General features: G+C 39.2%; 1 protein-coding gene across 1 annotated transcript; it reads left to right on the top strand.

The window, feature by feature from the left end:
* Nucleotides 1-1,466: 1,466 nt before the first annotated feature.
* On the top strand, nucleotides 1,467-15,044 carry LOC106090027 (outer dynein arm-docking complex subunit 4). Its single transcript, XM_059367441.1, has 7 exons — nucleotides 1,467-1,816; nucleotides 5,218-5,369; nucleotides 5,443-5,625; nucleotides 5,684-6,070; nucleotides 13,875-14,167; nucleotides 14,233-14,378; nucleotides 14,437-15,044. Exons 1-7 carry the CDS (start codon nucleotides 1,573-1,575, stop codon nucleotides 14,805-14,807), a joined length of 1,776 nt encoding a protein of 591 aa, XP_059223424.1. The 5' UTR covers nucleotides 1,467-1,572; the 3' UTR covers nucleotides 14,808-15,044.
* Nucleotides 15,045-16,343: the final 1,299 nt, after the last annotated feature.

The following is a 16,343-nucleotide window of genomic DNA, read 5'->3' as shown; positions in this document are numbered from 1 at the left end:
TGCGCAATTCTTATCCGATTGGAATGAAATTTTTACAACGTGTTTTGTTATGATATCCAACAACTGTGCCATGTATGGTTCAAATCGGTCCATAACCTGATATAGCTGCCATATAAACCGATCTTGGGTCATGACTTTTTGAGCCTCTAGAGTGCGCAATTCCTATCCGATTGGAATGAAATTTTGCACGTAGTATTTTGTTATGATATCCAACAACTGTGCCAAGTTCATAACCTGATATAGCTGTCATATAAACAGATCTGGGGACTTGACTTCTTGAGCTTCTAGAGGGCGCAATTCCTATCCGATTTGATAGAAACTTTGCAAGACTTATTTTATTCTTACTTTCAACAACTATGTCAAATAAGATTCAAATCGGTTCATAACCTGATATGGCTGCCATATAAACCGATCTGGGATCTTGACTTCTTGCGCCTCTAGAAGTCGCAATCATTATCCGATTTGCCTGAAATTTTGTACGACGGATCTTCTCATGACCATCAACATACGTGTTTATTATGGTCTGAATCGGTCTATAGCCCGATACAGCTCTCATATAAATCGATCTCTCTATTTTACTTCTTGAGCCCCCAAAGGGCCCAATTCTTATTCGAATTGGCTGATATTTTACACAAGTCTCCAATATATAATTTAATTTTGGTCCAATGAGCAAATCTTTTCTTATATCCTTTTTTGCCTAAGAAGAGATGCCGGGAAAAGAACTCGACAAATGCGATCTATGCTGGAGGGTATATAAGATTCGGCCCGGCCGAACTTAGCACGCTTTTACTTGTTCTTTCTGCGGAATAGACGTTTCTCCTCTCTCCTTTTCTCCCGATACCTCTAATTCATTTGCCGCGTTGCTACTGATTGCAGGGTTGCTCTATATAAAGCAATCATCTCCACACTTAGTCGTGCCATGTGTTTTTTGGGGAAGGCTTCCGGTACCCAAGTTAAGATTTCGCAGCATTTTCCATGGAGTGGGCAATGGTTTGCCACTGCGGTATTATATTATCGGAAAAAGGAGTGCTTTCATCAAGCAGTTGGGTCAGTGGAGTGGAGTATGCCGTTGCCATCTGTTGAGTTGCAGCTTTTCAATGTCCAGCTTCCGTGCAGTGTCAGATCATACTTTCCTCGCCATGTTCAAACGGGTGCGAACTTTTACTGCAAGGTAATGATCCGAATCTATACTATTGTAGCTCCACGGATCGATTGTACATCTAACACGCTGGATGAATCGAACCCACTTTGTAGAGAAATTGTAACTTGGCAGGATACCTCACAAATGTAACCAGCATTAGTGAGGGCATAATCACTGCTGAATTTTTTGATGTTCACGCTGGGATTTGAACCCAGGCATTCGTTGTCATAGGCGGACATGCTTAGCTCTGCGCCACGGTGGCATCCAAATTGATTACTTCTCAGTTAAGTTGAAAATTTTTATTGCCACTTCTATGTCAAATACATCAATCGTGTTCTTTTATTTTTATTAGTCTTTCTGGGCGTATTAATAAATTGTTTGAAATTTCTTCAAGATTCTTATAAATATTATTGAATTTTTTTCGATTTGAAATGGTGACTCCCGCTTTACAACCATGGGAAATTGTGGGCTGGTCTCCCGAGCAAGAGCAGATAATTTATCGTGACTGGGGCCGATTCTTTACCCATAGACAACAATTGGATACAGCCGTACATTATTACAATAAATCATTGGAACTTAAATCAAAAGATCCCAAAACGTTATACTTCCGCAGTCGCTGTAAACGAAATATAGCTCAAACTATGGGAGCACTGGACGATGGAAAAACTGCAGCGGGTAAGTAAACATTCCACTCCGCTGGCTCTACGGGAGAGTGATTAGACCAATATTGACTTACGTCTCAGTAGTCTGGTCGGCTACAACGGAGGCAAAGTGCATCGTAAGGATAATACAATAGGTTGAGAAAACATGTTGTCTTGGCATAGACGCAGCGAATGAGGACACAGATTAAGTGTTAGGCAGTCACTGCGGCTTTGAGACTTAAGAGGATGAGAGAATGGATAGGAGCAGGTCATACCATCGCGGAATAATCAAGACGACGAAAGAAAACCTGGAAGGAATGGAAGAGGTTTTCGATCGTATATCTGAGACGATACTTGAACCAACAGCCCGGGGAACAGTCTTGGATTGACGGAACTCTGGTATTGCCATCAGGATGATTATTCTTCAAGTTCATGGATCAAAGCTAGAGGACAGAGTGGGCCTGGGGGTCTACATTGAGAGCCCAGGGACTGAGATCTGTTTTTGACTGCCAGACCGTAATACGGTTCCGGGCAATCACGGAATGCGTGAGGTGGTGTAGTATTAACGTGGTGTAAACTGGCCATCAGGGTAATAACAACCAGGAGAGTAAAGTCACGAACAGTCTTGCATTGTAAGATGGAGATTTACGTCTTCTTTGAGGATGGCACAATCCGCATTGTTTGGGTGCCGGGCCATAACAAAGTAAGGGGGAATGAAATGACAGACGATTTGGCAGTGAAGGCCAGAGAACTGCCGTCGATTAAGTGGGTTAACCCGAAGCTTTTCGGGTCGACGCAGTCCGATGTAAGGGCGACTGTGGAACAGCGAAACAGTTGGCAGGACGGCGAAAATACTATGGGGTGATCCGGATCTTGAGAGGAGGAGGAGGCTATTACTAAAAGGAAGTAAGAAGGAGGTCGGTATAGATATTGGTATCATAACGGGACACATAGGACTACGAGCTCACTTATGTAAAATCGGTGCGGCAAGTGATAGCATGTGCAGGGCTCGCGGGGAAGATGATGAGACGTTGGAGCATTTCCTTTGTCATTGCCCAGCTTTCGCGTTTAACAGATACCGGCACTTGGGTGGGGACACAATACCAGACATGAACCAATGTAGGGGAGTGGTATGGAAAACAATTAAGGATTTTGTAAGTAGCCAGGAATTCATAACTTAAAATTTTCTTTTTCGAGGTAACTTTTTAGTTTTTAAAGCGCACAACAAGCCGATCACTGGCTTATTAATATCTGCACCATCTTTTCAACTTAAGCTAACCTAGTAGCAAAGATTTCCTTACTTAGATTTTCTTTTTCGAGGTTTCTTTTTAGTATTTCGCCGATTACTGGGGTATGTTTATTGTGGCCTGGGCGAATAAGTATCCACACATCAATTAATATATTAGGTTTTGCCAGTATAGAATGTACAACTGCCTTCAAACCTAGCGTAACGGACGTTATCGTTACAATTAGCGAACAGCGGCAAACTTCTCACATGTCAAAGAGTGCTGTCCGATTCAAGTTAAAGTTCAATGATGAGGGAACTCCTTTTAATACCCGAGTCCGAACGGCGTGCCGCAGTGCGACACCTCTTTGGACAGAAGTTTTTTCATCGCATAGTACCTCACAAGTGTTGCCAGCATTAGGAGGGAATAACAACCGCTGAAAAATTTATTCTGATGTGCTCGCCGGGATTTGAACCCAAGCGTTCAGCGTCAAAGGCGGACATGCTAACCTCTAAGCTACGGTGGCCTCCTTGCACGGACTTTTTATGGCAAGCACATATTTTAAAAGCTTAAAACCATTATTATATAATAATCAATACCAGCATTGAAAGGATTCTACCATTTTTGAGAAACAGTGATGTCAATCCGACCTATTATATGGTGGATGTTCCGCCAGTATTACTTACATGAAAAAGCGAGCATTTTTTGGACTTTAAGGACGAGTTTATAATTTTTTGTAAGAAATCAATGCAAATGCAAATTCTGCTCATGAACGTTCCACTAAGGAACAGGGGCAAACTTCTCACATATCAATGAGTGCAGTCCGATTCAAGTTTTTAAGCTCAATGATAAGGGACCTCCTTTTTATAGCCGAGTCCGAACAGCGTATCACAGTGCGACACCTTTTTGGAGAGACGTTTTACATGGCATAGTACCTCACAAATGTTGCCAGTATTAGGAGGGGAAAACCACCGCTGAAAATTGTTTCTGATGGTCTCGCCAGGATGCGAACCCAGGCGTTCAGGGTCATAGGCGGACATGCTAACTCTTCGCTACGGTGGCCTCCATTAGGTAAAAATTTATTACGAAATTTGTAATTTTAATTTTTTGGGTAAGAGGGTAAGTTTTCGTGGAATTGCCCATAACAAAATGAATGAATTGACGATGGTAAAGCTGATACAGCCATACTATTGGGTTGCCAAAAAGTAATTGCGGATTTTTCATATAGTCGGCGTTGACAAATTTTTTCACAGCTTGTGACTCTGTAATTGCATTCTTTCTTCTGTCAGTTATCAGCTGTTACTTTTAGCTTGCTTCAGAAAAAAAGTGTAAAAAAGTATATTTGATTAAAGTTCATTCTAAGTTTTATTAAAAATGCATTTACTTTCTTTTAAAAAATCCGCAATTACTTTTTGGGCAACCTAATATAATGCACTAAAATATAGTCAATTCTTTGAAAAAAGCTCAAATAAATCGGTGAAGGGCATTTCTGGGCTAAAGTGCACTTAAGGATTAAAATTTGCAATAAAATATAATAGTTGTGCATACCCCCTGAAATGACCCTGGGACACGTACATGAAGTCCGTTTTTTGGGCGCAAGCCTGGGCACCCCCTTTCCCAACCAAAAAAAATTGCGCCGTTAATAGCCAATATGTATATAATAAAGTTCACACCTCGGATGTGGGAGAAGCATGGGGTTTTCAAGAATTGGGCCTTTTTTTTACAAAGAATTTTTATAAAAAAAATTAAATCGACCAAATTTTGAAAATATTTTTCGCGTGCGTCGCTATTTGCAAAAAAATTATAACAAACAAAAAAAAAAAAAAGCTTTCGCTTGTGCCACTCTTTTTATAATTTTTTTTTTGAAAAACTATTTTGTTTTTTGTTTTAGAAATGTAATAGTCCTCTCTCCTCCCATATGTACCTGATATACCTGATTTCAGCTTCATATCACTTCTTCGAAGTGGTTTGAGGACCCTCAAGTCTGAAAAGGACTTTATATTCGTGTACCTGGGATTATTTTAGGGGTATGCATTTTAATGGCGCTCTTACTTGTTTTCTTATAAATACTACTCTAGGAGCCGTTTATTGAAAGTCATATTTCTCGGGACATATTGAGCGAGATCCATGGAGGAGGGTACAAAAGATTCAACTCCAAGTGAAACTAATCTAATCTACTTCTTAACTTATTTTTCTTTTGGTTTTTCAGCCTTTGATGATTTTAATGCTCGCATAAATTTAGAAATTTGTGATGCCTTATATGAATTAAATCAATTCGAAAATTGTGCAGTAGAACTGCATGATAATACTCGAAAATTTTGTCGCAGTAGTGAGGCTGGTTTTTTAAATCGTTTGGTGGTGGTAGGTGAACTTGCACAGGACTATGCAAAATTATTAAAAAAAAAACACACACACATTTTACCATACATTTCAGGTCGAAGAGAATTTGAAAGATTCCTTAGGCGATCCTTTGGGTTCGTTCATATTAAAAAGTGGCAAACACTTTGCAGCAGTTGCAGAGGATTTTGAAAGTAACCAACACATTGATGCACGACCTTTGTGGAAAATTCTAAAGGAGCAGGACGGATGCGACATCATAAGTATTTTGGAAAAAGAGGTTAAGCTTCCACCAGCATGTCTCATACAATACAATTAATACTGTCTTTGGCTTTCAGGAGGTCTTACTGTCCCCTCTTGAGTTGGCTCGTCGCCGTCGTGCCTTTAAGGTTTGCAATCAAATCTATTTAAAGAAAACATGGATCGATGTATTTTTCCTAAAGCATTTGCAAGAGAACAAAAACTTCCTTTTGCCCCAGTCAAAGGGGTCAACACCAGTTTTACATAGTTTGTGTACCACAAAATGTGATGAAGTCACGAAATTTTTGAAAATGCTACAAGCTCGATCTCCTTTGTATGCGGAAAAACTACGTATGTGTCCAAATAAACGTCTTGGGCAGAAACGACGAGACGAGTATCTGAATCGTGTTCAGTACCAAACGCGTCGAACAATATTATCACAGTTGCGAGCTATACGCCGACTAAGGAATGAGGGCGACATTGAGGTAAGTATGCAGGAAAATAATGAAAACAAACAAGTAAAAGCGTGCTAAGTTCGACCGGGCTGAATCTTTTATACCCTCCACCATACATCGCATTTTCTTTTTAGGATAACAAAGGATAAAAGAAAACAAGTAATGGTTAATTTCGGACCATAAAAAAATTTCGGACCATAAAATTTCAGCCAAATCTGTAAGAATTGAGCACTTTAGAGGCGTAATAAGTAAAATAGTGAGATCGGTTTATAGGGGAGCTGCATTAGGCTATAAACCGATTCATGCCATATTCGACACGTATGTTAAAGGTCGTGAGAGAAGCCGTTGTACAAAATTTCAGCCAAATTGGATAATAATTGCTCCCTCTAGTGGCTCAAGAAGTCAAGCCCCAGATCGGTTTATATGGCAACTATATCAGGTTATGGATCGATTTGAACTATTCATTGTGCAATTGTTGAAAGTCCTCATGCAAAATTTCAGCCAAATCGGATAATAATTGCTTCCTCTAGTGGCTCAAGAAGTCAAGACCCCAGATCGGTTTATATGGCAGCTATATCAGGTTATTGACCGATTTGAACTATTCTTAACACAGTTGTTGGAAGTCATAACAAAACACGTCGTGCAAAATTTCAGCCAAATCGGATAGGAATTGCGCACTCTAGGCGCTCAAGAAGTCAAGACCCCAGATAGGTTTATATGACAGCTATATCAGGTTATGGGCCGATTTCAATCATACTCTGAACAGTTGTTGGAAGTCATAATAAAGCACCTCATGCAAAATTTCAGCCAAATCAGATAAAAATTGTGCCCTCTAGCGGCTCAAGAAATCAAGACTCCCGATATGTTTATATGACAGCTATATCAGGTTATGGACCGAATCAACCATATTTAGCATAGTTATTGGTCATAACAAAACACTTCATGCAAAATTTTTGCCAAATCGAATAAGAATTGTGCCCTCTAGCGGCTCAAGAAGCCAAGATCCCAGATCGGTTTATATGGCAGCTATATCAAAACGTGGACCGATATAGCCCATTTACAATCCCAACCGACCTACACTAATAAGAAGTATTTGTGCAAAATTTCAAGCGGCTAGCTTTACTCCTTCGAAAGACAGCGGGCTTTCAACAGACAGATGGACGGACGGACAGATATGGCTAGTTCGACTAAAAATGTCATGACGATCAAGGAGTTACAAACAGAATGACGAAATTAGTATACCCCCATCCTGTGGTGGAGGGAATAAAAAAGGATGAACATATCAGGAGTCGTTCGCTACTTTTACGCTCTAATATGATAAAATCAAGAGCAGTATATGGATTATTGCAAGAGATTTACAAGCGCCTCGATCTTCTGTGGTTATACCACAATTTTTGACAACTTTTTGTGTCTACTAAGTTTTATTTTAAAACTGGGGTCGTTCGTTCCGTTTATGGCGGTGCCAAGGTAGTTAAAATTGTTGATCAAAGTTATGTTTCTAAAATTCCTCTGTTTGCATGGAGTTTGCATTCGAGTGCTGGTGCCATCAACTTTGTTTTATCATCATGTGTCTTGCCTATTTACACCAGCATTACGTACAATCTTCTTTAGCTGGATGAATGCAAAGATGTAGCTCTGTCTGAAGCCTCGTTTAATTGAATCGGATTGGTTCTTCACTATGTTACTAAGAAGAAGAACGTGGGTAAGGCAGCGTCATCCTGTAAAGTAGTATTAACTTTTCAGCAATACCATATTCATACGTGGCTTGAAATATATTTGAACGTATAAAGCTACCTCTTGGCTGTTTTCCAGGATATGCCATTGTGTGAATATTTGGTCTAGGGTTAATCTAATAGCCGTATTTATAGGGCCAAATTATCTCATTGACTTTAGATTCTCTCTCTCTCTCTCTCTCTCTCACACACACACACAGTACTCTCAAAAGTATTTTGCATGCAATGGGAAGGAGACTTACTGCTTACACCCTTTATAAAAGCAGCTGTTTTTAATGAATTGGCGAACGACTTAAGTGACAAAAAGAAGAAAAACCAATAAGGAAATCAAAAGTCGGGCGGTGCCGACTGTATAATACCCTATACCTACTCTATATGTACAAAGTCGGCGAATGTTTTCAGATGATTTATTAAACAATTCGTATTAAATTTCAAGCAAATATGTTCAAACTGTAATAACTTCGGTTGACAAATGACAACATTATTGAAAATTACCCAAAATCTGACGAACATATATATGGGAGCTATATCTAAATCTGAACCGATTTCGTCCAAACTCTATAGATATTGTGGTAGTCGTCGAGTAAAGCGTTGTGGAAAATTTTGGCAAATTATGCATATACGCTGAACGCCTGGGTTCGAATCCAGGCGAGACCATCAGAAAAAATTTTCAGCGGTGGTTTTCCCCTCCTAATGCTGGCTACATTTGTGAGGTACTATGCCATGTAAAACTTCTCTCCAAAGAGGTGTCGCATTGCGGCACGCCGTTCGGACTCGGCTATAAAAAGGAGGCCCCTTATCATTGAGCTTAAACTCGAATCGGACTGCACTCATTGATATATGATAAGTTGGCCCCTGTTCCTTAGTGGAATGTTCATGGGCAAAATTTGCATTTGCATGCAGCTATATCTAAAACTGGACCGATTTCTATGAAATTCACCAGTAATATTAGTCATAAGAAAATCCTCCTTTCGCGTGATTCGGTTAGCAACCCTTTGTTGCAATATTTCTCAAAACCAGACGAACATATATATGGGAGCTATACCCAAATCTGAACCGATTTTTTCCAATTTCAATAAACTTCGTCTTTAGGCAAAAAAAAGAGTGTGCCAAATTTTAAGACGATCGGATGAAAATTGCGACCTGTAGTTTGTACACAAATTAACATGGACGGATAGACAGACAGACGGACATAGCTATATCGAATCAGAAAGTGCTTCTGAGTCGATCGGTATACATATCAATGGGTCTATCTCTTCTTTCTGGGAGTTACAAAAAAATTCACTAAGTTCTAATAACCTGTACCACAGTGGTGGTGTAGGTTATAAATGTTAGTGGTCGTTATTCCTCTATAGTTGGTACATACTGCCTTGACTTCTTTGTATACGGGGCATAATACCACTTCGAAGGATCGTCATCCGATGTCACTAGGCTCTGTGCTTTCTCCTTCTCTTTTATACTCACCATCGAAGGATGGGGGTATATTCATTTTGTCATTCCGTTTGCAACACATCGAAATATTCATTTCCGACCCTATCTGTTGAAATTACGCTACAGTCTTTAAAAATAGAGATATTGAGCTGAAACTATGCACAGATTCTTTTTTTGTCCAAAAGCAGGTTAGGCTCGAAGAAGGCTATATCGGACTATATCTTGATATAGCCCCCATATAGACCGATCCGATCTTAGGCCAATAAAAGGCACATTTATTATCCCATTTTTCTGAAATTTGAGACAGTGAGTTGTGTCAGGCCAGTCGACATTCTTCTTCAATTTGGCCAAGATCGGTCCAGATTATAGCTGCCATATAGACCGATCTCTCGATATAAGGACTTGGGCCCATAAAAGGCGCATTTATTGTCCGATTTAGCCATAATTTGGGACGGTAAGTTGTGTTAGGCCCTTGGGGCATAAAAGGCGCATTTAATGTACGATGTCGCCGAAATTTGGGACAGTGAGTTATGTTAGGCCCTTCGACATCCTTCTACAATATTGCTCAGATCGGTTTAGATTTGAATATAGTTCCCATATAGACCGATCTTTCGATTTAAGGTCGTGGGCCCATGAAAGGCGCATTTATTGTCCGATGGCGCCGAAATTTGGGACGGTGAGTTGTGTTAGGCCCTTCGACATCCTTCTTCAATTTGGTCCTGATAGGTTCAGATTTGGATATAGCTGCCATATAGACCGATCTCTGCATTTAAGTTTTTGGGCCCATAAAAGGCGCATTTATTGTCCCATGTCCATCCTTCTTTAATTTGCCCTATATCGGTCCATATTTCGATATAGCTGCCATATAAATCGATCTCTCGATTTAAGCCCCATAAAAGGCACATTTATAATCCGATTTCGGTGAAATTTGAAACATATGGATATGGCTACCAAAAAGACCAATGTTTTGTTGTACAAACTTGAGCAATGACCTGTACTTTTTAGACCACTCAATCTCTGTGTCGAATTTGGTCCAAATCGGACTATTTTTCGGTATAGCTGTTATGGGGGCATAAATTAGAAAATTTTTCACTGGATTATAACGAAAGATGGTTTACATATATACCCGAGGTGGTGGGTAACCAAAGTTCAGCCCGGCCGAACTTAACGCATTTTTACTTATTTCTTATTTGCATTGACGATCTGTTTGTTTAGACCGGTAATCCCATCTACTCATTTGCTGATGACAGCAACCTCTGTCATCCATATTCATTCGACCACAGGCCAAGTCTTCGCGAGGTTCACGACAAGAGGCGAATAATGGATGAGACACTCCGCCAAGACTTGTTGGCCATTCCTGAGTGGTGTCGAATGAAACGAGTAGATTTTGAAGCACGCAGTGCTGTCTTATATCACTCAAATGATTGTCTAATCCACTACGGTCTTCTCTGTCTGTATGTGTTTTCAAACCAAATTGGACTGAAGATATGATGCAAACGACGCATGAGTAAGTCGTTTCTTCTCTTGTTGTTTTTCAGCCGAGTTACTACTACGCTCACCTCATTCTAAGCGGCATAAATATGAGAGTATATACTAGAGCTGGCAAAATATCGATGGCACTATCGATATTTAATTTTTTGACCGAATATCGATTGACATTTTTCCGATAGATACTATCGCAAAAGTTAAATTTTTTGTAAAGCTAATGCAATCCGACACTGAATGTATCCTTTAAGATACATTTGCATCCGATTAGATTAACATTTTGTACAATGATTTTCTCTCATGAACCATGGTTTTATTAGGTTTGTGCATTGACATTGCTTCTTTATAAATCGATCTCCTGATATTAGCTTCTCATTTTCGTATATGGTGGAAAATTAACGATTGTATCGATACTATCGATATTTATAATTAAAACTATCGAAAATATCGAATGTTGGGATTATCGATAGTTTGCCAGCACTAGCAGGGATTGGTTCTTTGGTATAGTCAACTCCCCCACTATCGGATACCAGCGGCTGGAAAAAATATTCTTTCTACATCCATAAGGATGTGTTTGTGTGATGCCTTTCCCTGTAAGGCGGTAATGGCGGCCTTGTACATTTGTAGTCTGTACGAAGATGTGACTGGCGATGTTCGGCTTAAAAGACCCATAACATCAAAAATTGATGACGAATATTAGAATCGCTTTTATAGAAATTGCCCAGGAAATAGGCATATAGGCAGGCTTATGTCTTGTGGTTTTGCATAAAACACATGCGCATCAAAAATCGTTCCATTTTTGAATATAAATACAGTCGCACATTGGGATAGAAAGCGAACAAAAAAAGCTTGTGACGGATCATGACTATGTGGTAATGGTTACCAAAGCTAAGACTAATTGACACAAGTTCAGTAAAGTACAATTCCACAAAAGTTCAAGATTTTTCTCATAGATTACCGTAGTATATTGCTTGATGAGTAAATGCCTTGTTGTCATTTGACTAACATAAGTTTTTATTTTTTCTTCTTCTTTTACTTTATATGGAACAAAAGTTTCCTTGGAATATTTATTTTCGACAATTAAAGATTTTTTAGTGAAATACCATGCTAACTTGACTAACAGTTTAACAATATAAGTGCCTTTATCTGAATCCCACATGAATTTTATTGGTCTATGAATTTATGTTTGGATGTAAGGTGTACTCCATTCTTAAAATACTTCATTTCAGACCGATATTCTCATGATGTCTGATTTAGTAGTGTTTTCGGGGGAGAGGTGGTCCCCCAGAGACTTGGCCTTGAAAAAATATCAGCATCGTGCTCTGCTCTAAAATACCATTTATTTAAACCCCCTATTGCCATTGGCTTAAGAGGAGTTTACAGGATGAGACGTACCCTAAACACATGGCCCCAAAATAGGTTATCAAATTCGTTTTCTAATCTCAAATACCTTTCATTTGAGCCACATATTGGCATGGTCGAAAAATTTTAACCCTTTGGGGAAGGAGTGATGCCCTAAATACATGGTTCTACATTTGGATATCAAATTCGTATTCTACTCGCAAATACCTTTATTTGAGCCCCATATTGCGATGGTTACTAAAAAATTGCTGTTTGTGGCGTATTTTGGGAAAGGGGTAGACCCCCAGAAAATTGGTCCCGAAAATGGGTATCAATTCTTGCTCTACCCCCCAAAACCTTTTATTTAAGCTCCACATTGACATACTCGGTAAATATGCCCGATTTAGGGGTGTTTTGGGAATTGGGGTGGGAAATTGGGAAATTGGGAGCAACGTGCTCTATTCTCATATATCTACATATCATTTATTTTTACCCCACATTGTCATTGCCCTTAAAAATGGGTATCAAATTCGTTTTCTAATCTCATTTAAACTCCTTATTGCAAAAGTCAGCAAATATGTCCGGTTTGGGGTATTGGCCCTTAAAACTATGAATATTTAGTTCCACTCTCTTTAAGACCCAAATTGCCTTGGTGAACAAATACGTCCTATTTGGGGGTTGTTATGGTGGTGGGACGTCCCCCAGACAGTTGGCCCCTAATGTTGATATCAGATACGTGGTCTACCCCCACATACCTTAAATTTGAGCCCTATATTTCCATGGTCGGCACATGACCGGCTTGGGGGGTGTTTTGGGAGATGGGCGGCCACTCAGTGAGTTGGCCTTGAGAATATATATCGGATTCGTGTTCCACTTTAAAAAAAACCCTCTTATTTGAGCCTCATATTACAATAGTCAGAAAATACTTACTATTTTGGTGGTGTTGTGGGGGTGGGGTGGCCTCATTCGTGCTTTACTTCCAAAGATCTTTCATTTGAGCCCCATATTGCTATGGTCGTAAATTTGTCCCCTTTGGGGGATGCTTTTAGTGAGAGGCGGCCCCCAGAAACTATGTTCCAAATTTGGATATCAGATTCGTATTCTACATTCAAATACCTTTTATTTAAGCCCCATATTTCCATGGTCAGTAAATAAGTTCAGTTTGGGGGGTGTTTTGGTGGAAGGGGTGGACCCCCAGAAACGTGGTCCCACATTTGGTTATCAGATTCGTATTCTACTTGCAAATACCTTTCATTTGAGTCCCATATTGCCATGGTCGGTAAATATGTTCGGATTAAGGGTTGTTTTGAGGGTTGGGGTGGTCCTCCTAGCACTTGGTTCGACAATTGGATATCAGATACGTTTTCTTATCCTAAATACCTTTCATTTGAGTCCCATATTGTCGTGGTTGGTCTAAATATATGTTTGGTAGGTTTTAGGGTATGGCGGCCCACCTAGGTTCCCCATCCGAAATTTGGATACCAAATTTTTATTTTTAGGGTACTATATGAGAGCACACAAAATTTCGCTTAAATCGCACAACCCATCTCCGAGATCTGGCGTTTCTGAAAGTTATGGTAAGGGGGAGGGTCCGCTCCCCCTTCAGATATCAAAATATGTAGTACCCTATTTTCACCACGGGGTCATTATGCACCATCTGTGAAAATTTCAAGAAAATCGGTTTAGCCGTTTCTGAGTCTATAAGGAACACACAAACATGCAAACAAACACAAATTGATTTTTATATACAACATTAGTCTTAATTTGAACTATTGTGTATTTAAGCCCATATGAAGGCTTGGTTTTACTTATGAATACAGTTAACATTTTTCTTTATTTCGCAGAAGCTTTCAAAATATGTAGAAGAAGTAATGGGTGATTACGTGGTCCTGAAAAGCCTACGCGTAATGCCCTGGAAAGTTGAATTCATTAACGAGGTCTATAATACACTGGCATTGGCCCATGTCGACTCCTATACTCTATTGGAGGATGTTTTACAAACACATGGCAAAGAACGCTTATTGCGTCTTCTACGGATGCCCACCGATAAATTGAAGGATATAGTTGAGTTTGTGTTCGGTGATAAATCAACATATCGTGAAGCGGATGCTCCCAATTACGATCAAATGGCATATCAGTAAAATATTTGCTATTAAAATAAATCTGGACATTTTGTTTCATTGTTCTTCATTTATGTCATAGGAAATTCTTGGCTCGTTTGCAGAAACGCTTGATCTTCACCAAATATCCTGTGGAAAAATGCTATTTGCTGCACGAAATTGCCAGAGTGCATTTGAAGCAGAGTTCTTTTGAACAGTGTTGCTCATGGGCACGCAAAGCCATTGAAGGTACATTACTTTTGGCGTTTTGATAACTTAAGACACTTGCTTTATTTTATTTTTTCAGCATCGGAGCATTCCAATAACCTTCTATGGCAGTTGCTTAGCATCATGTTAATTGTTAAGGCCCATGCTGCTCTCCATAAGCTTGAGAGTGGTAAAGAGGCTCTGAAAGAGGCCATGCCAATTGTGAAGCGTTTGGCCATTCCTAAACTGTGCTCGTTTATTGATTTCTGCCATGACCTAAATGAACAAGAGATCGCCCTGAAAAAAAGCAGCCAATCTATGGATTCAATGCGCAAACGTCGTAGTCGTAGTCGTGCCTCCATCAGCAGCCGTAATTCTAGTCAATCGAAAAATGGTTCGGAGAATGGTGATAGTGCTAAAGCAACGATTTCTACTGCTCGCGCTTCTGATGGAGCGGGGGATGGAGTGTGAGAGAATTTGTTATAAAAAACAAAATTGACAGTTAAGTGATCTTTTGGAATCGATTGTAAATAAAAGTTCGACGGTAGTACACCATTACTACGTATGAGTAACACCATTACTACGTATGAGTAACACCATTACTACGTATGAGTAACACCATTACTACGTATGAGTTGCAATTTCCATACGCCATTATGTCTCAGTTTTTACGAATAAAATAAAAGACGAAAATAGCCAGACATCGTACTCTTTATTTTGCAATAACATTTTATTTTGTGTTCACATAATGACTTGGTAACTGCTATTCCATACGCATATTTTTCTAATAAGGTAAAATGGTAAAAAATTGATGTCTGATAATAATAGATCCACGGCCTTATTCACAAAACTTAATGCAGCCTTAAAATAAGTTTATTTGACAGTTCCATAAAGGAAATCAGTCATATAAACCTGCTTCAAATCCACATTAAGTTTTGTTATATTCTGCAAAAATTTTAGCCAATAAAAAAATATGAATAAAAAATATATCTCAAGTATTTTGCCTGTTAGGGCGAGATCATTAAATTTAACAATTTTTTGCTTAACTCAATGATCGGAGATGCAAATGGAAAATGAAAGCCAAATATGGCAACACACACCAACCACTATGGGACGCGTTTCGTCTTTGGTTAGAAGACTTTTCAACCATATTAGGTGTGATGGTTTCAAGAGTCGTGCGTTGGTTTGTTGTATTTGAATCGAATTAATTGCGAAAACACATCTAAGCTACGATTACCACAATAACCAAGCTCGACAACCCTGTCTATTAGCTGTACTTTTTCCCAATGCATTTACTTTTGTGTAATTGCAGACATTCTGTCTGTGGTAAATTACACTTTCTTCCGTACCACACATGATTTAGTTCATCTGTTGGAAGTTGTATTGATGGCTTCGAACGATAAGACAACGGCAATGGCTCTCGCCGCCGCTTCGTGTGCCCAGGTTCGAATCCTGGTCGGACTCTGCCAAATTTTTCATTTTTCAAGTTTTTTGCCTGTTAGGGCGAGATCATTAAATGTAACAATTTTTGTTTATTTCTCTTTCGAGACGAGCTCAATGATCGGAGATGCAATTGGAAAAGGAAAGAAAAAAAATATATCCACTGAAATCACCGCTAAGAAATTAACTCTTTTGAATGAATGCATGGTTTGTATGAATGCATGCATGCTATTTATTATTTGGCAAAGTGGTCATATTGGCCACAAAAATTAATTTTGTAAACATATAATGATTTGAGAATGACTTGAGAAGAAATGTTTGCCCAAGTGCAGAGAAAGGTATGCATTGGATGTGTTCCCTACGTAAAACTAATCAAAATTTTTGCATGGCGATGTGGTCTATTTGTCACTTTGTCTGATCCAAAGCATGATTAGTCGATGCATTTCTCAAGCACAAGCTTTTTACTTTACTTTATTTGGCTATGACAGAACATTTGTTCCACTAGCAGAACGTAGAATAGCGTTCGAAGCACGTCGATCTTCTGCGCTTATTTTATAATCTCTGACA

The sequence above is a fragment of the Stomoxys calcitrans genome, chromosome 4 (assembly GCF_963082655.1).
Source record: "Stomoxys calcitrans chromosome 4, idStoCalc2.1, whole genome shotgun sequence".
NCBI classification, from domain to species: domain Eukaryota; kingdom Metazoa; phylum Arthropoda; class Insecta; order Diptera; family Muscidae; genus Stomoxys; species Stomoxys calcitrans.
Note: the sequence above shows the minus strand (reverse complement) of the source record. Positions and strands in the feature narration are given on the sequence as shown.